The sequence below is a fragment of the Podarcis cretensis genome, assembly GCF_951804945.1.
Source record: "Podarcis cretensis genome assembly, chromosome: 9".
Taxonomy (NCBI): domain Eukaryota; kingdom Metazoa; phylum Chordata; class Lepidosauria; order Squamata; family Lacertidae; genus Podarcis; species Podarcis cretensis.
In genome coordinates, this window is record NC_137178.1 from 7573358 (window position 1) to 7594122 (window position 20765).

General features: G+C 41.9%; 1 protein-coding gene, 1 long non-coding RNA gene and 1 pseudogene across 6 annotated transcripts in view; 2 read left to right on the forward strand and 1 right to left on the reverse strand.

The window, feature by feature from the left end:
* CTNNA2 (catenin alpha 2) overlaps positions 1-20765 on the forward strand; it is a 562131-nt gene that overhangs the window by 86569 nt on the left and 454797 nt on the right. For all 3 annotated transcript variants that reach the window (XM_079990774.1, XM_079990775.1, XM_079990773.1), the window contains exon 3: positions 13388-13583. In XM_079990774.1, coding sequence (XP_079846900.1) covers positions 13388-13583 — 196 coding nt within the window. The remainder of the gene's footprint in view (positions 1-13387; positions 13584-20765) is intronic.
* LOC307224447 overlaps positions 1-20765 on the reverse strand; it is a 52123-nt gene that overhangs the window by 11618 nt on the left and 19740 nt on the right. The gene's annotated exons all lie outside the window — the stretch shown is intronic.
* Positions 14323-15558, forward strand: LOC307224308 (1-acylglycerol-3-phosphate O-acyltransferase ABHD5 pseudogene; annotated as a pseudogene). Its single transcript has one exon. The product of its transcript is annotated as a 1-acylglycerol-3-phosphate O-acyltransferase ABHD5 pseudogene (transcript).

The following is a 20765-nucleotide window of genomic DNA, read 5'->3' on the forward strand; positions in this document are numbered from 1 at the left end:
TGATTCTTCAATAGCATCATGTGTCATGAAATAATAACATTTGATGTACTAAAGGGTAACAATTTTGTTCCACTTGCTATTTTGTTATACAGTTCTGCTTTGCTTCCACTTGTTATTTTTAACAAAAACCTGGATATCTGTTTTTGTTGCTTAAAACTCTGTTTTAAAACTCCCCCCGCCCCATACCAATGGAAGCCCAACATAAGTTATCTTTCAGGGTTTTTGAAAACAGTTTGAAGAGAGGTCTGATGAAACTGACTTTCTGAATTGGCTTCTGTGGGATAGTGTGGTCACTGCTTAGAAAATGCCTTGGCTTATCTCAGTTATTTTTGATATGATATTATTTGCTATTGATTTTGGTCAGGATACAATCCTCTTATGTACAGGGTAGAATGAGAAGGACAATTTTCCCTTCTGGATGCATCTTCCCCACCCAACTGAATTTCCTATAGAGGTTCCCTGAAGGTCAGGGGTAGCTTTTCATGTTGCATTAGGGAATGAATATGGAAAACCCTGGGTGCCTGCACTGTGTAGGCTTTTCAGGCTTGGCCTTTTGAAAGAAGAGGGATTATGCCATGAAAGAGCAAGTTGCTGAATGTCGGTTTATTATTGCATTTTATAATGTGAATTATAACCTTTGCAAACCATCTCTGTGTTTTAACTTGTATTTATAATAATTTATAATATAATATGTACCATCTTGTACATATTCAGTGTGACCTTTTTGGAAATTCCTATTAATGAATATATTTACTACAAAACTATTTCACCATTTACTACAAAAGTCATGGTAATTTCTGGATTTCTCCATTGAACTATGCTCCCATGTATGTGTGGTGACAGTCATACATTGTTATCGAGTATGTACAATAATATGGCTGCGATCCTGTACATACTTGTCATACATAGCAGGAAGTAAACCCAATTGCACACATGCATATTTCAGTGCCCAGAATCCCAAAGAGGTACTTGAAGCCAGCCCAAGCCATCAGGTTATGACTTTTTTCTTTGGAAAAACAAATGCGTGCCATCTGTGCATATTATATCTTGTTTTGGAAAATCCTATTAAGTTCAGAAAAAGTTTGACATGTGGCTTTATGTGTTGCTGTCCCAGAAGTACCAGTTTTAAAACTCTCTGGGACATAGTCCCATTTTTTGTCTGGTTTTTAATTTAGTCAAGGCTAATGCCTGTAGGTCAATGATTTCATATATGACATATTGAATTCTATAATTTTCCAACAGCAGAACATTGTAGCACATTGTTGAAGAAAATGTAATTAAAATAACTGTTTTTTTAAAAAGGTCAGATTCAAATGGCATGACCAGCCATTCAACATAGAAGCTAATATTGTAAAGTGCATGTGCAGCAGAAGGCATGTGTGAGTGTGTGCGCATGCCTGTGTTTGTGTGTAGGTTTGACACATCTGTGCCAGAATAATAATAATAATAATAATAATAATAATAATAATAGTTTATTTATAACCCACCCATCTGGCTAGGTTTCCCCAGCTATTCTGGCTGGCTCCCAACAGAATTAAAAGCACAATAAAACATCAAACATTAAAAACTTCCCTAAACAGGGCTGCCTTCAGATGTCTTCTAAAAGTCAGATAGTTGTTTATTTCCTTGACATCTGATGGGAAGGTGTTCCACAGGGTGGGCGCCACTACCGAGAAGGTCCTCTGTCTTGTTCCCTGTAACCTCACTTCTCGCGGGGAAGGAACTGCTAGAAGGCTCAGTGTCCGGGCTGAACGATGGGGGTGGCGATGCTCCTTCAGGTACACTGAGCCGAGGCTGTTTAGGGCTTTAAAGGTCAGCACCAACACTCTGAATTACGCTTAGAAATGTATTGGGAGCCAATGTAGGTCTTTCAGGACCAGTGTTATATGGTCATAGAAGTAATGTTGTTGCTGGAGAAGAATCCCTCACCCCAGATTGCGGATGTCTATAGGGCTGAGCAGTACCTGGTTTTCAATATCACGATATATCACCAACTAAACACCACAATATCTTGATATATCATGATATGTATCTGTGGCGACCGAGGGCCTTGCTAGGGCCTTGCCATGGAAACAGAGGGTTTTGCTGGGTATCCCTGCAGCAGAGGAGGGCCTCACCACACCTATCCACAGTGGCAGAGGGCTTCCCGGGAATCCTTGCAGCGGCAGAGGGTCTCGCTACACCTATCCATAGTGGCAGCAGGCCTTGTTGTGCCTCCCCACAGCTGCTGAGGGCCTCGCAGTGCCTCCCTACAGCTGTGGAGGGCCTCCCCAAGCATCCCCACAGAGGTGGAGGGCCCTGTCGCACCTTTCTGCAGTGGTGGATGGTCTTGCCATGCCTCCCCATGGCGGTGGAGGGCTTTAAAATGTAAGGAAGTAGTCGATTTAATAAAAACATTAAATAAACTTCCCTATAATATATTTAACATACAGTGGTACCTCAGGTTACACTTCAGGTTACATATGCTTCAGGTTACAGACTCCGCTAACCAAGATATAGTGCTTCAGGTTAAGAACTTTGCTTCAGGATGAGAAAATAAATTGTGCTCTGGCGGCGCAGCAGCAGGAGGCCCCATTAGCTGAAGTGGTGCTTCAGGTTAAGTACAGACCTCTGGAACGAATTAAGTATTTAACCCGAGGTACCACTGTATTTTCAGCTAATTTAAGAATAGTTCAGGTGATTTCCTAGTCAAGTTGCATCTGCCTCCCCACTCAGAGCTCTAAGTGGAATCTGTGTATGCATAGGCCCCACTGAGTTCAACTAAACTTCTACTTTCCTGGGAGTAAGCCCCATTGAATTCAGTAGGGCTTGCTTGTGAGTAGACATATATTTGCTTGCGCTGCTTACAGATAAACATCTTCTGCACCATTCTCACACAGTACTCAACCTCCCATTTCAGCAGAAGGCAGCCAGTTAAATCTTCTCCCCTCCATTTCCCCCTGACACAGAAGCCCCCTCCCAAAATCCCTGCATCCCACCAATTTATCCTTTTTTATCAAAGGGAGGGAGGGCAAGCAAAGACAGTCTCCAATCAACAAACAAACAAACAACCTTCCTTTTTAGTATGGAGGAAAGCTATTTAGGGGGATAACAAAAATAAAAACACTTCCTCTCTTTTTTTCACTGAGGGAAGAAAGAAAATAAAGTGCTTTCCACTTCTTTGTTTACATTCCCTGTTTACTTTGCTGCTGGATCCTTGATTGTCTAGTCATGGGAGATCTCTCATGGATTGTTAGCAGGTTCTTCATAATTAGCTGAGCTCTGAGAGTTTTTGAGAGCAGGAAGTTCTACTGAAGGAGTTGGTTTGTGTGCTTCTGAGGGGTTAAAATTGGCTGCACCCTAGGGCTTCTACAGTGGAACCTCGAGTTATGGCGGGGATCCATTCCTGAAGCCCCCACAAGCTGAAAAAGATGTAACCCAAAGTGTCGCTTCTGAGCATGCGCAGACGCGATTTAGCACTTTCTGCAAGCTGAGGGTGACGTTAGCCGGAGGCAACATAACCTGAGACTCCACTGTGTCCTTATTTTTCAGTGAGGGGAATGACAACTAAGCAGGGACAGAGGTGACTGTCTTCTTGCTGAGGAAAGTAACAATAAACATACCAGCAAAGCTGAAAGCGTTTTCAGGTTTGTGTGAGGGCTTATCCTCATTTCTTATCAGTTAGGAGGGAGGAGGGAGAGAGCAAACAAAGCCTGCAAACTATGTACAGATAGGTAGCCGTGTTGGTCTGCCATAGTCAAAACAAAATAAAAAAATTCCTTCCAGTAGCACCTTAAAGACCAACTAAGTTAGTTCTTGGTATGAGCTTTCGTGTGCATGCACACTTCTTCAGATACACTGAAACAGAAGTCACCAGACCCTTCTATATAGTGAGAAGGTGGGGAGGGGTATTACTCAGAAGGGTGGTGGGATTGGGTGATTGGCAGATAGCTGTGATGAGCCTGTTGACGACTCTTAACGACTGCAATAGGTCTTACAGGAAAAAGCAAGGGGTGAGAAGGTGAAAAATGGCTTTGTCATGTATAATGAGATAAGAATCCAATGTCTTTGTTCAGACCAGGTCTCTCCATGGTTTTAAGTTTGGTAATAAGTTGCAATTCAGCAGCTTCTCTTTCCAGTCTATTTCTGAAATTCCTTTGTAATAGAACAGCTACTTTGAGATCTTGTATAGAATGTCCTGGGAGATTGAAGTGTTCTCCTACTGGTTTCTCTGTCTTGTGATTCCTGATGTCCGATTTATGTCCGTTTATTCTTTGGCGTAAGGTTTGGCCTGTTTGTCCAATATAGAGAGCTGAAGGACACTGTTGGCATTTGATGGCATACACAATGTTAGACGATGAGCAATTAAATAGTCCCGAGATGGTATGTGTGATGTTGTTGGGGCCAGTAATTGTGTTGTCTGGGTGTATGTGGCAGCAAAGCTGGCATCTGGGTTTATTGCAGGCTCTGGTGTCAGTGTCCGTGTTAAGTCTGGTTGTAGTATTATTGTGGGTTAGGAGTTGTTTAAGATTGGGTGGCTGTCTGCAGGCAATGAAAGGTCTTCCTCCCAGAGCTTGAGAAAGAGAACTGTCATTGTCCAGGAGAGGTTGTAGATCTCTGATGATGCATTGTACTGTTTTAACTTGGGAGCTGTATGTGATGACTAGAGGTGTTCTGTTATTTTCTTTTTTGGGTCTGTCTTGCAGCAAGTTCTCTCTGGGTATCAGTCTGGCTCTGTTGATCTGTTGTCTAACTTCATCTGCTGGGTATTTTAGTTCTAAAAAGGTTTGCTGTAGATCTCTTAGGTGGAACAGATGCGGCTGTAACGTAGTGCCTGGCTATATACAATGGACTGTTTGGTATGTTTGGGATGGTAGCTAAAGGCATGTAGATATGTTTGTCGGTCAGTTAGTTTACGGTATAAGGTGGTGTCTATGCGCCCATCCTGTATTTTTATAGTAGTGTCCAAAAAATGTATTTCTTGCATAGATTGATTCATTGTTAGGTTGATTGTGGGGTGAAAATCATTGAATTTCTGGTGGAAGGTGTCCAGGGTCTGTTGACCATGTGTCCAGATGATAAAAATATCGTCAATGTATCGCAGGTACAAGAAGAAGAAGAGTTTGGATTTGATATCCCGCTTTATCACTACCCGAAGGAGTCTCAAAGCGGCTAACATTCTCCTTTCCCTTCCTCCCCCACAACAAACACTCTGTGAGGTGAGTGGGGCTGAGAGACTTCAGAGAAGTGTGACTGGCCCAAGGTCACCCAGCAGCTGCATGTGGAGGAGCGGAGACGCGAACCCGGTTCCCCAGATTACGAATCTACCACTCTTAACCACTACACCACACTGGCTCTCAAGAGAGGTTTGAGTGGGTAGGAGTTTAGGAAACGTTCTAAATCCTCCATGAAGATGTTGGCATACTGTGGGGCCATGCGGGTGCCCATTGCTGTGCCGCTGATCTGAAGGAACAGGTCATCACCGAATTTGAAGTTGTTGTGGGTAAGGACAAATTGGCAGAGTTACACTATGTGTAACGTATCCATTCAGCTGAGCTATCCTTCCCCCCCCCCCCAAGCTGTCAAATCTCAACCTTTTGTTCATTGGTATATTGCCTTGTTTAAGTACTTATCCACAATGTTACAGTGGTCCCTCGGGTTACATATGCTTCAGGTTACAGACACTTCAGGTTACAGACTCCGCTAACCCAGAAATAGTACCTCGTACTTAATTCGGGTTAAGAACTTTGCTTCAGGATGAGAACAGAAATTGTGCTCCGACGACGCGGCAGCAGCAGGAGGCCCCATTAGCTAAAGTGGTGCCTCAGGTTAAGAACGGACCTCTGGAACGAATTAAGTACTTAGGTACCACTGTATTTCAATACAATCCTACCTTGGTTCTCAAACAGGATCCCTTCCAAAAGTCCGTTGACTTCCAAAAACGTTAAAAAACCAAGGCACAACTTCTGATTGGCTGCAGGAGCTTCCTGCACTCAATTAGAAGCCATGAAAGCTGTGTTGGATGTTCGGCTTCCAAAAAAAGTTTGCAAACTGGAACACTCACTTTTGGGTTTGCGGCGTTCGGAAGTCAAAACTTTAGAGTTACAGGGCGTTCAAAAACCAAGGTTTTCAATGGTTTGACGATTTATTGCACAGCCCTAGATGTCTAGTTGAGAAACATTCTTTCCAGTTAGTTATGGTGGTCTTATACTTGACTATATCTTTTAGTACTAATGTGGACTAGTAAAACGGAGGTTCCGGAGACTGCATGTAAAACTGAAATCAAGGAATAGCCAGAATAATCCTGTTCTGGTGTGACCATTTCTACCTTTCCAGAGCTTGTGCACCAAGCAGACTTAGTCCTCCATGTAAAGCAGAGAGCTTTTAAGCCTAGCTTCCCAGGCCCTGGGAAGGTCTCACATGGGCTCTTCAGCCCTTCATGAGATCTCACATAGCCCCGTAAGATCTTGCAAGACCTTCCCAGAACTCTGAAGGTAAGTATGATGCATAAAGTGCACTTTATGCATCCTAGCTTTTAAGCGCTCTGCCTTGCATGTGTTTAATTTGTGCAATTGCGTGAGGCTGGCTGCCAAGCGCACCAATTGCAAGGTGACTGTATACAAATGAATAAGGATTTTGCAGGGACAGTTACTTGGACTTGTAGCAAAGTCACAGATGCAAGAAATAAATTAGTTGAGGGCTCAGCAAGTAGCTGAGAGAATCAATCTCTTCCTTGAGAAAATTCTGAGCTGTATATAGAACTTCCAGGAAAGTAGTCTCTTCAGCAGAATGTATTTGAGCTGTTGACAGTTATTTGCACTAACCTGTCTCCACTCTCACTTTACGTACCCTTCCTGCCCTTTATGTCTCTCCAGACTCCCCCAGGTGCACTGGAATTGTACTTCAAACTGCAGGTCTTAGCACTTGAGCTGTGTCAATCTGAGGTTGCTTACACAGGTCTTTCAGTGTTGTGAGTCTACAAAGCTACCCATATTTAAAATTACAGTGGTGCCTCAGGTTACATACGCTTCAGGTTACATACGCTTCAGGTTACAGACTCTGCTAACCCAGAAATAGTGCTTCAGGTTAAGAACTATGCTTCAGGATGAGAACAGAAATCATGTTCCGGCGGCGCGGCAGCAGCAGGAGGCCTCATTAGCTAAAGTGGTGCTTCAAGTTAAGAACAGTTTCAGTTGACACACTTTACTGTTAAGAGGCCACATTAGCTAAAGTAGTGCTTCAGGTTAAGAACAGTTTCAGGTTAAGTACGGACCTCTGGAACGAATTAAGTACTTAACCGTAGCAGTTCGAAAGCACCTCCGGGTGCAAGTAGATAAATAGGGACCGCTTACCAGCGGGAAGGTAAACGGCGTTTCCGTGTGCGGCTCTGGCACGCCAGAGCAGCGATGTCACGCTGGCCACGTGACCCGGAAGTGTCTGCGGACAGCGCTGGCCCCTGGCCTCTTAAGTGAGATGGGCGCACAACCCCAGAGTCTGTCAAGACTGGCCCGTACGGGCAGGGGTACCTTTACCTTACCACTGTAGTGCAGTTATGTCTCTGGCTGCTTCTCTTGTTAACATTAATATGTCTGTTCATCCAAGACTGGAACTTGTATCATTATCCATTCATCACATAGCTTTAACCATTATCCTTTGTTCAAGGTAATGTCATGAAATATATTATTCAAGACTAAAAAACAGGTGAAGATTTCCCTTTTCCTTCTTGAGACATATTTTTCACTGCCCAACAGGGTTTAGCAGCAGTTAAGGAAGGTCAGCCCTCCTCAAAAGTGGCTGATTAATTCCAGAGTACTTTCTAATTACTGCTTCTTTTGAACAACCATTGTTTTGTTAGCATGCTTATTGTCATGCTTAGAGGTCTTGGGAGAGAAGGAAGGAAGGAAGGAAGGAAGGAAATGACCATTATCCAACAAGCTAGGCATGTCTAAAGTTTTGCACAATGTAAGACGCTCATACCATGTCTAAAGTGTCCCTTTATCATTCAGAACTATCTATACGTTTCTTTAAAAAATATGTGATATGTGCCATATCTGTTTAAACTCAGATTCACAGCTCAGAGTGTGATATACTGGTGCCTTCAAGTGTTCCACTGAATTTCAGCATGCTGACTTTTTTGTTTAAAACAAGCTGGCCTAGATAATGATATTTTTAAATCCCCTTACAGAACTGCTTAAGCCTTGTTAGCGTGACATCTTTTTAGCACTTTTCAGATTTGGAAAGCAGCCTGAATTAACAACATTTCTTTTTAGGTTTAAATTGAAAAGGAGGGGTGGACTTTGAGATGTTTTGCATGTTGAGATGTTTTGCATGTTTTGTACCAATGAACCCACATGCTACTGCAAGAGAGGGATTTCCCTTTTGGACTGCTTGTGTATGATTTATGACTCATTTGTGCTTGTGTATGATTTATGACATACTCTAGTAGTATGCTCACATAGTAAAATAAAATCAATTTTCTTTATTTTAAGTAAAGTACAAACTAATATGTGGTAAAATATGTTTATATGTTTCAACCTAAATACATTTTGGGGTGGAAAGAACTGTATGATGCAGCTTTATATTCTCTTTTAAATCTATTTATTGAATATACATTTTTAAAAAGCAACCACAAAACCCTCTCAAATGGATCTAGCGGCACAAGCAATGCATGTTTGCCTGAAAGTAAGTCCCATTATAAGAAGTAGGGCTCACTGCTTAATAAGTGCGCCCAGTATTGCTCGAAATCATCATGTTCAGAATAAGAAATTGAGCGCTTTGCAGAAACAAAGTAAACTGCCCTTCAGAACTCTATTACAGAGTGGTATTCTGTATAGATGACTTTTGATAAATTATTTATTTAGGCTTAAAGTCTGGAAAAATGTTTACCCCTCTTAAGTTTGCTCCATTCTTGTTTAACATTTGGCAAATGTCAGTATGGCTGCTGTCAACACATAAATATGAGAAGCTTGACAGTTAATGGGTGAAAACACTTTTTCATAGGCCAGGATCCAAAGAAAGGTGATTTGTCATGCTGTATAGTATAAGGGGACACTTCATATAAAATGAAAGTCCAAGCTTCCATTAGGTACATGGAAAAGAAGTTGTCTGGTTCCATAGATCCATACCTTATTTAAGAAAACTTATTAGAGGATCTATCTAACATTAACTGTATCTTCAGAATCTCTTGAAAAATAGTCATAAGCATAATTAAATACTCTCTCCAGCTCCTTTTGCATAACTACCACATCACATAACTACATTTCACTATCATCTGCTTAATATCAGCATCAGTTATTATTTGCTCTTGACCAAATCCAAAGTGGCAGATGGCAGACCACTATCTCATACCACTTTAGAAAATCAAATTTGCCAAACCTCCTTTGTGTTTAATTTTCACCCCATTTTATATTTAATATTTATGTTTACTCTAATTCATCTTCCAAGAAGATGCAACAACTTTTTGATCATTGTATTCATTCTGTCAGTATTAATTTATTCTAATACTTAGGGCCATGGTGGGTATGTTTTACTTTATGCTTTATGTAGTGATAGAGATTCAGTAGATACCACATTCCAATATAATCAAATATTTTTGTCAAAAGAAAGAGTCTTATAAAGAAAGTTTAATATCCGTCAAAATTCATCTAGGTATATAATAAAACTGTGAAATATCACTAAATCAGCAGTAAGAGATTTTATTCACTTTGTAGACCAGGAGATGGAGTGTTTCAGCTTGTATTTAGCCTCTCTCAAACCATGATATGTGCAAAGAAAGAATTACTGGAGAAGGAAACTTGGGTATATGAATTCCCAGTTCAACACCACAGGACTCAGGCATGACTGCCTTATTAGAAGAGCTTCTGAGGATTAAGCAAAATCCAGCTGGATACTGTACACAAGGTTCCAATTAGCCCTCTCAAGCTTTATTTATTCATTCATTTTTTAAAGACACAACTATACCACCCTTCAGACTAAAATTCGTCTCCAGGTGGTTCACATAAAACATAACAATAAAATACAATAGACATTGAAAAAATATCAACAAAGCAATGCCATATTATTTAAACTAGCAGTCTAATATCAAAAGTATACCATAATAGAATCACCATGATCAGACCACAAAGTCAGATCACTCGCAGCAATTAGTTTCTGTGAGTCAAGTTAAAAGGTATCGTCTTACCCTTATTGATGATTTAGTGATTTTACTCTTTCCTAAATGGTCCATGGGACTGGTTTAATCCCATGACACTGGTTTTGAACTACTTCAATATGAGTTTGTTATACACAACTGAATGTTGCCAATATTGAATCTTGTATATCTATTCTAATGGGGAAAATATGGAGAAAGGAATTGTTTGGTAGTCCATAACTAGAATGATTTTTTATACTTCTACATATTTGGCAATTTTTTTTGCATTGCTTCCATTAATTCATCAACATTGAATCATGCTGCTCCAAGGTAGGAGGCAGCAGAAAGAGAGGATCTGAAGTTCCTTATGCTGTTCTGGGTCCAATGCAGACATTAGTGACATAGTTGCACTATCCATCAGTCTCATGTGGTATATATATTTCTCTGCTCCACTTCGTGTTGGCTTTGAATCAGTACATAATCTGATGCAGGTCACATGGTGTCTTCAAATACTAAGGCATGGTTGAAGTTCAACATCATCTTTGGATTTGTGTAGAACTCATCACAGCCTTGGCTATATCTTCCAAACTAGCACATAAAAAGTAAATCTAATTTACTTGCCTTGCCTTTAGTGTCTTGATTTATTTATTTTTTGTCCAGAAGTTCACTGTATGTAGAACAGACTCAAATTGCACTTATGATTTATAACACGGCGTAATAGAACTACAGTTTGGAGATAATCTTTTTACAGAATCTCAGTTGTCATTTCAGTAACTGATCCAAGCTTGCATGTGTCTGTCTGTCTGTATGTATGTCATCTATACAGCTGAGTTGAATAAAACATTCCTGAAGCTGGAAATTACTCGGTTCATCTTTCTTTCCATGATCTTTTGCTCTCAGTATAGTATGGTAGGCTGTTTTCAGTTCATTGTGTGAAAGCTGCCAAAAACCACTTTTCTTTGTTTCAGATGCTACTAGTTTGTGCTAAGCAAGCTGTCTATTGTAAAAAAAAACCAGCAAGCCATCTGTAACTTTCAATCACTGAGTATCTATTATTGGTGACATTATACCTTTAGCACTGTTTAGTGCCCATTCCCCTGTGTCCTTTAGCTCTAACTGTGTGTGGCATGTTGTCACTGTGGGAATAACATTTTAGCACTGTGCCAAATACCTACAAGATCGGCTGTAGTTTTATTTTGTATGGTAATAGAGGCAGCACATAAGCAATGAGAGTTTAGTACAGAAGCAAGGATTTGTAGAATTATTCCATAGGCTGTATTGAGGCATTGCACTTATAAGGGATAATACTTTATACTACAGGATTCCACTTCTTTCATTTAAAAATACACTTCTGTAAAATATCTTTGCTGAACATACCTAATTTTCAGCGCACCTTCTCTCATCTGGTTGCTTGTGATAATAAATAACCATATTGGGATATAAGGCAGGGAAGTTCGTTTGGCTTTCGACCACAAATTAATTTAATTGGTCTGTGTGATCCACGTAGGTTAGGAAAAAATATGTGTGAACTAGTAACTTCTGTGAACTCACATTCAAGAGTGCAGATATATAGTCCAGGATCCATCCAAAATCCAGGGGCCAATGTAAACCCTCTGGAAGTGGCTGGAGGGAGAAGACATGTCCTTCATTCATTGGATCTCTGCAGCAACCGTCACCAGAGAGTTTATGGCCAAACTGCATGGTGCTCAAGAAGGACAGCTTTCCCATTACCTTAATGATAGGGCTAATGCTGTGCTTGGGACGCGGGTGGCGCTGTGGGTTAAACCACGGAGCCTAGGACTTGCCGATCAGAAGGTCGGCAGTTTGAATCCCCGCAATGGGGTGAGCTTCCGTTGCTCGGTCCCTGCTCCTGCCAACCTAGCAGTTCGAAAGCACATCAGAGTGCAAGTAGATAAATAGGTACCACTCCGGCGGGAAGGTAAATGGTGTTTCCGTGCGCTGCTCTGGTTTGTCAGAAGTGGCTTAGTCCTGCTGGCCACATGACCCGGAAGCTGTAAGCCGGCTCCCTCAGCCAGTAAAGCAAGATGAGCGCCTCAACCCCAGAGTCAGCCACGACTGGACCTAATAATGGTCAGGGGTCCTTTACCTTTAATGCTGTGCTTGCAATGGGGAACCTGGATGTCCTTTGAGTGGACAGGCTGGTCAGGGTTGCTTGCATGGCATGCCACATTGGGTTTAAAAGGGTATGGCGCAGGTTGAGAAGTAGAGAAACTCAGTGTTTTGTGGTAGAAAAGCAATTCTAGACAGAAGGAGCTAGACAGTCAGAAGCAACTCTTACCCTTTTGTGTCTGAGGCTTTGGGGGAGCTCTATCGTACATTCTGCAAGTGTTGCTGGTGTCAGCAGCGAGTTGAATGCTGTGGCACAGCTTTAGCCAGTAGTCATTGGCATATTGTCTGGCAATCCACTGGGCATCGCTCCTTGCCTTTCTCAGTGTAGCAAGTGTCTTTTCACAGGGCACACACTTGTAGTTCACAAGAACCTTGTGCTTTGCAGTGATAACAGGCTTCATTTCCTTTATGCCAGATTCAAACCAGTCGGGGATCTGTTGCTCTCTTTTGCCAAAGCAGGACATGGCTGTGTTGTAGATTGTCTCTTTGATGTGGTTCCACGTTGCTCTGGCGCTATCTCTAGGGCAGTTCAGTAGAGCTTGTTCAATGGAATCAGAGAAGCGTTCACAAAGCTCAGCTATGACTGATAAAAGTAGTGTGGAAGTTTTCCTCACCTCCTGACTTCAAATGCTCTGACAACATTGGTTCTCTGTTTGCTCTCAGGAAGAAGGGTAGATGAATAAAGTTGGTGACATCAAATTAGCATGAGTTTTAGACTATCACTCTGTATGTTGAGTGTCATTTTCAATTTTGATTTAAAAATAATAATAATAAATCACTAACTGTGCATGACCATTAGTGTGCATGTTGTCTTGGAATTATATGGACAAAGACTAAGCTGTCTAATAAAGATAACAGAGAAAACAGAGAAGAAAAGAAGGAAGAGGTGAGAGTAGAATCCTGTTTTTTTATGTTTCCTGCTGTCCTTGAAGTCAGTACAATGGTATCCTTGAAGGTGGACTGTAGTTGGAGCTGTTTTGGTGTATTTATTAATATTATAATAAATGTGTTTAAGGTGCCACAAGACTTTGCTGCTTTAAAAAAAAAATAGAAAATGTTGAGTCATGTATCTTATGTCTGCTGAGAACAATTGTAAAACAAATTAAAGCTGTGCTCATTAAACTTTTTTTAAAAAAATCTTCTTTAAAGGTGACTACCCTTGTAAATACAAGTAACAAAGGACCATCTGGTAAAAAGAAAGGTCGATCTAAGAAGGCTCATGTGCTGGCTGCTTCAGTTGAACAAGCTACTCAAAACTTTTTGGAAAAAGGAGAACAGATTGCAAAGGAGAGCCAGGACCTAAAAGAAGAACTGGTGGCTGCTGTGGAGGATGTGCGGAAGCAAGGTATGTATCTCTCTCTCTCTCCATCTCTCTCCCTGTCTCCCACACCTCCCACCTCTTTGTTAACATCAGATTACAGATGTTTCCTTGATCATGACAATTTCATTAAAACTGCTTATATTGAATGCTGGGTTTATGTATTGTGGAGGTACCATTTAATTTTCACATATATGTGCAAGTACAATTTGATTCAAAATGGCTTTAAGATGGCACTACCTCTTCATGCAAGGTTGTACATTGAAAAATGAACAATTTGAAATGCTCTTGGTAAGAGTGCCTCTTGAAATCATTATTGCAGAAATTTGTTTCATGTGATTCCTCTTCAAAAATTCAACTTTATCATGGGGAAAACCCAAACACTCATTGTACAAGGTGAATTTTCCCCTTGAGTCCATCCTCACAGTTATTTCATGTGACTAATAAGCGAAACAATGCTTGTATGGTGTGATCAGACTTTTTAACTGTTTGGCTTAAATGCAGTTGAAGTAACACGTTTAATGGCAAAATTTGGTTGCAAACTTTAAAATAATACAACTATTTTGCTGCATTTTTTTTTGGTAGACTCTTTGTAATAAAAACAAATTTTTAAAAGTGTCTAACGTTGTGTAGGGTACAATGATATCTGTTATATTCTATATGCTGTTGGGTGGGTCCCATGATGGCTGGTGGGGGTGCTGCTGCCATGGTCGCTCTGTCACTCAGCTCCCAGCTGCTGCCCCTGGAATGGCTCCCAGATGCTGACACTGCCTCTGCACTGCCATGGCCAAGGATGAGAGTGAGAGCCTGGAGTCTCCCAGCAAAGGGTTAGGATGGCTATCCAGTTGGCTGCCTGCTTGGTGTCCTATATCACTGGTATGTCTTAAGGATGCTGAAGAGCAAATACTGAAATGTATCACAAGTACATACAGTAAACAATATGTCTTCCTATCCAATGAGAATAAAATATGGACACTAATGTTCTCTCACAGCCTCTTGCAGAAAACTCCACTTGTTCTTCTCCATGGGTTTGGAGGAGGTGTTGGACTTTGGGCACTGAACTGTGAAGATCATTGCGAAAACAGGACTGTGTATGCATTTGATCTCTTGGGATTTGGACGCAGTAGTAGGTCACACTTTGACACAGATGCAGAAGTAGCAGAAAATCAGTTTGTAGAAGAATGGAGGAGGGAAATGGGATTGGACAGAATGATTTTACTTGGACACAACCTGAGTGGATTCCTGGCAGCTGCTTACTCACAGTAAAACATCTTATATTAGTGGAGCCACGGGGTTTCCCGGGGAGGCCCTCCTGTCCTGAACATGAGAGGCGCATTCCAATATGGATCAAAGCATTTGGAGCAGTTTTGAGTCCATTTAATCCATTGTCTGGTCTCAGAATAGTGGGGCCCTTTGGACTGAGCCTTGTACAGTGCATTAGGCCTGACTTCAAGAGAAAGTACTCGTCCATGTTTAATGATGACATGGTCACTGAATATATCTACCACTGTAATGAGCAATAATCAAGTTTTGAAATGGCTTTCAAAAACGTGGCAGCTATATATGGATGGGCAAAAAGACCAGTGCTTCAGAAGACTGTCCATATGCACCAATGCATTCCTATCACTGTGATTTACGGAGTATGATCATACATAGATGACAATTCTGGGACCACCGTCCAGCCTCTGTGACCAAAATTTGTATGTGAAAACAATAGCTATCCTTGGTGCAGGTTATTATGTGTATGCTAATCAGCCTTCAACTAGACTTCAACCAGAAAATAAAAGAGACCTGCAGTTCTATGGACTGACATGAGTTCTGTTCTTTGGAAAAACCAGTCACAAATGCAATTCAAAGCAATACTTTGCTGTATATGATAAAAAAATTAAGGGAAACAGAAGTTTAACAAGCAAACACAAATTTGTTTGCACCACTTATTTCAAAATGTTTGCACACTTTCAACCTTGCAATGTCTTTTTCTGGAATTTTTCAGGGATGGGGAGAGAAAACTTCGTACATTTTAGCTGGATGCTGTTCTTTATATATTTAGATAAGGTGTTTGTCTCTCTCTATACTATATTAAACATAACATTAAAACTGGATTTTAAAATTTTGCTTTGAAGAATGTAGAGCTTTTAAAATTGTGCTCTACACTCAAAGCAAGTTTCAACATTCTTAATAAAATACACTATACAGTATACTATATCTAGCTGTCTGTCTCTGTTTTAGTTGTTAAATATATTACATAGAATAGTCAAAGCGGCACCTTTTAGAGAACTACTTTTCCATTGTCATAAATATATGCAAATTATGCAGACCTGTTCTTCAGGCAGAATATAAAATTATTTTTATCAGACAACTAATTGTGTGGAATTTCAGTCTAAAGTGAGATGCACAAAGGTTTTTCATGAATCTTTTTCAATTTGTCAAAAGCACCTCCAGTGGAGATAGTGAAAGTGTGTGCCCATTAAGTTTGTGTGGGTTGTATAAGGAAATGTTTGTTCTTCTTCATCTACAGCAATTTTGATTAGGTTGGTGGAATCGTTAATATTTGGGGGAGTAATTCCTTTGTTGTCAGTTTCTGGAGAGAGTTGTGAGAAAAGAGATAAATAATGGCAGCTTGGTACATAAGGTTGCTAGTGACTTTCCATGGGAAACATCTTGCATTCATTGACTTTGATTATGGGTATCTTGTCTGGTGGCAGCATCATTAACCACTTGTCAGTTTCCACTATTGCAAATCCCATTAACTAAAGATACTGTCTCCTAGGCTTGAGTTGGGAGGGGGATATGATGCTCTGGCAGCATGATACTCCTGCTAAAAACAGCACCTCCTTTCTTCCCTAGTATCATGTAATGCCCTTTATGGCGTGGCCATGTTTTCAGTCAACATTATGTAGTCTTTTGGTCACCACAACTTGGAAATGAAAGATGTGTAATAATTAAGAGGTTGGAGAAGCATCTAGCCAGCAAGCAAAAGCTAGGAAACACACATAAATTTCGTAAACCTCTCCTTTCTAGTTGTCTTTTTCTATATACAAAAAGTTTATATGTTTGCAAAATTTATGTATGATGGGAAAAGAGAACTCTCTCTCCCCATAATACTAGAACTGAATTTCAGACAACAGAAAGTATATGCGGTATCCAGCGAAGTAGTACTGTGAGTGCAAGGATTTCCATTTGCACAGTGGAACTTCCTTCTCCTCTCCCCATGCACTTTACATCCTGGAGAGCCAGTGTGGTGTAGTGGTTAAGAGCGGTAGTCTCGTAATCTGGGAAACCGGGTTCGTGTCTCCGCTCCTCCACATGCAGCTGCTGGGTGACCTTGGGCCAGTCACACTTCTTTGAAGTCTCTCAGCCCCGCTCACCTCACAGAGTGTTTGTTGTGGGGGAGGAAGGGAAAGGAGAATGTTAGCCGCTTTGAGATTCCTTAAAGGGAGTGAAAGGCGGGGTATCAAATCCAAACTCTTCTTCTTCTTCTTCCTCACATCTGCTCTGGGTGGTTGGGGGGGACCCCATAGGGCAGATCTGGGGCATAGGTGCAATGAAGAGAGAGCGGGGAAGTTGTGTTGCACAGCTTGAAATCATTGTGTTTATGGAACTACTTTGTTGGATTCCAACCTATGTCTTCATAAAATACATAATTCAATGAAATTTGCTACCAAAATGTGCTTGCCAGAGTGGCACCCACAGGTGCCATTGTGCTTGCTGCTACCTCCTACGGCACCCAAATATCTCTTCCTGACTAGCCTGCTTTAAGTTGGTTCATTTGGACCACTGGGAGAGCCAGTGTGGTGTAGTGGTTAAGAGCGGTAGTCTCGTAATCTGGGGAACCGGGTTCGCGTCTCCGCTCCTCCACATGCAGCTGCTGGGTGACCTTGGGCCAGTCACACTTCTTTGAAGTCTCTCAGCCCCACTCACCTCACAGAGTGTTTGTTGTGGGGGAGGAAAGGAAAGGAGAATGTTAGCCGCTTTGAGACTCCTTAAAGGGAGTGAAAGGCGGGATATCAAATCCAAACTCTTCTCTTCTTCTACATAAGACGCCTTATTAAACTTGGCTGCATCATCATTAAGACCAGTGTTGATGTATCCATAACCATTCATCATATTTTATTGTGGGAAATATTCATAACCTGTTCTAAGTATTTGCCATCAGTTCCAATTGTTATTCAGGTTTGCCAGTTCTCGTTCTGTGAAATATTGTGCACTAAATGTCACTCTATGCAAATATTCTATTGTTAGTCCTCTCAGACTCTCTCTAAATCCATTAATTATCTTTCAGCTCTCAGAAAATGGAGATTGTGAAAGGCATTACATTACCTGTTCCAGGATGATACAAAGCACTTGTGATAAATGAATAGACATTGTGTGGGATCTTAGAGGTGAGGGAGATATGTTCAATTTACCTTTCTCAAGAACACAGAACTGTTTTCCATTTGATAAACAGACTTTAAAAGTTTGTTGTCTAATGAGGGGAGAGCAAAAGCCAAAGCTGCCGTTTCTCAATTCATCATCTACTGCTTTAAATTAAAGTAATCAGTCTGTTTGAGTGCAAATTTTTGGGCTAACTAAATTCTGAAACATTTGCACAGTGATTTACTTCCTTGTGTGATTCACTGTAGTTCAAGGTAAAGGTAAAGGTAAAGGTACCCTTGCCCGTACGGGCCAGTCTTGACAGACTCTGGGGTTGTGCGCCCATTTCACTTAAGAGGCCAGGGGCCAGCGCTGTCCGGAGACACTTCCGGGTCACGTGGCTAGCGTGACATCGCTGTTCTGGCGAGCCAGAGCCGCACACGGAAACGCCGTTTACCTTCCCGCTGGTAAGCGGTCCCTATTTATCTACTTGCACCCAGAGGTGCTTTCGAACTGCTAGGTTGGCAGGCGCTGGGACCGAGCAGCGGGAGCGCACCCCGCCGCAGGGATTCGAACCGCCGACCTTTCGATCGGCAAGCCCTAGGCGCTGAGGCTTTAACCCACAGCGCCACCTGCATCCCATGTAGTTCAAGGTACTTCTTGCCTTTTTGCTGAATTTATTCATGGGCACATGCCATAAAAGGTAAAGGTAAAGGGACCCCTGACCATTAGGTCCAGTCGTGACCGACTCTGGGGTTGCAGCACTCATCTCGCTTTATTGGCTGAGGGAGCCGGCGTACAGCTTCCGGGTCATGTGGCCAGCATGACTAAGCCGCTTCTGGCGAACCAGAGCAGCGCACGGAAATGCCGTTTACCTTCCCGCCAGAGCGGTACCTATTTATCTACTTCACACTGACATGCTTTCGAACTGCTAGGTTGGCAGGAGCAGGGACCGAACAATGGGAGCTCACCCCATCGCAGGGATTCGAACCGCTGACCTTCTGGTCGGCAAGTCCTAGGCTCTGTGGTTTAACCCACGACGCCACCCAGTAATTTTGGGGGCACATCAGTCTGCAACCCCTATGCGTCCTCACTCACATAAGAACAGTCTCTAGTCTCATAGCTGTCCATGGAACTGCAGGTTAATTCTGTGTCCAGGGCATCTGTCTACCAACCCCATCTGGTATTCAGGCTGAGACCCTACCTGCCCACATACTGTCTGGCCAGAGTGGTGCATGCTCTGGTTATCTCCTGCTTGTGCTCTACGTAGGGCTACCTTTGAAGGTGACCCGGAAACTACAACTAATCCAGAATACAGCAATGAGACTGGTGACTGGGAGTGGTCTCTAAGACCATATAATACCAGTCCTGAAAGACCTACATTGTCTCCCAGGACGTTTCCGAGCACAGTTCAAAGTGTTGGTGCTGACCTTTAAAGCCCAAAACGGCCTCGGCCCTGTATACCTGAAGGAGTGTTTCTACCCGCATCGTTCAGCCCGGACACTGAGGTCCAGCACCGAGGGCCTTCTGGCAGTTCCCACCTGAGAGAAGTGAGGTTACAGGCAACCAGGAAGAGGGCCTTCTCGGTAGCGGCGCCAGCCCTGTGGAACGCCCTCCCATCAGATGTCAAGGAAATAAACAACTATCTGACTTTTAGAAGACATCTGAAGGCAGCCCTGTTTAGGGAAGTTTTAAATGTTTGATTCTATTTTTAATATTTTTTTTGGAAGCTGCCCAGAGTGGCTGGGGAAACCCAGCCAGATAGGCAGGGTATAAATAATAAATTGTTGTTGTTGTTGTTGTTGTTGTTGTTGTTGTTGTTGTTGTTGTTATCTGTCTCCATTCATTTTCTTTCTCACTCACTGTCACTTTCATCCAGCCTAGGGTGGCTCTCACCTTCAGCCCTTCCCTTCCTCTCCAAATTGCAGGTGCAGGTGGCCTGAACTTGATCAGGACCTTGGTGTGGGGGCAGAGTGAACCATTTTCTGCCCAGTTCTGCACAAGTCCCATTGATCAGTTGATTGTTGGGACTTCCAAAGTGCTGTGAAGGAGGCTATGGGGCTTTCAAACACCCTTTTGGCCCATCAGCATCTTTACCTGCTTCATACCCGATGTCAGTTATAGGGCAGTTGGCTGTGGCTTGACCAAAATGACCTCATGGGCCAATGGGGAGGTCTGGTGGATCTAATTAGGTACACAGGCTGGTGGTTCTAAACCTTGACCCACAAAATTTACATGCTTAAATGCTAGAAATGAGATGTATTCCAAACATTGTCAATTTTGTTAAGCTATTAAGTATTTATGATATACATTAGCACTTGATTATGTCTGAGTGTCTAAGTGTTAATGCTTATATAATTAACATTGTCTGGGTCTGTATCAGGCAGTGCTGAGGAGCTGGCACTAATGACTCACTGATTATGGGATGGTATTTATATTGAAATGTACTGTGTCAAGAATTCCTGGCCTTTAGAGAGGGGATGGTAAGATGTATGGACAACTTTGCCTCTAGTGTTTAAATCAGGGGTAGGAAAATGTTGATATACTCCAATTTCCATCTGTCCCAGCCAGTATAGGATGATGGGACTTGTAGTCCAACAACATCTGAAGGACACCAGCTGACCTACCCCTGGTTTAAGCCTTAGCCATTCACTGAATATCTCATTTATTTCACTAGCACTACTTTGGAGTTTTCTCTCTTTCTCATAAAAAAATTTTGGCACGTGGGAAGAAAATATTGAATAACAGGAAATTTGTTGTTTAATTATAATTGGAATTCTAATTAGACAGTACAGAGTGGAATAAGGATTGGGGCGAGCAATGTAAGATTTGTATACCCAAATCATGTGTTTTCCA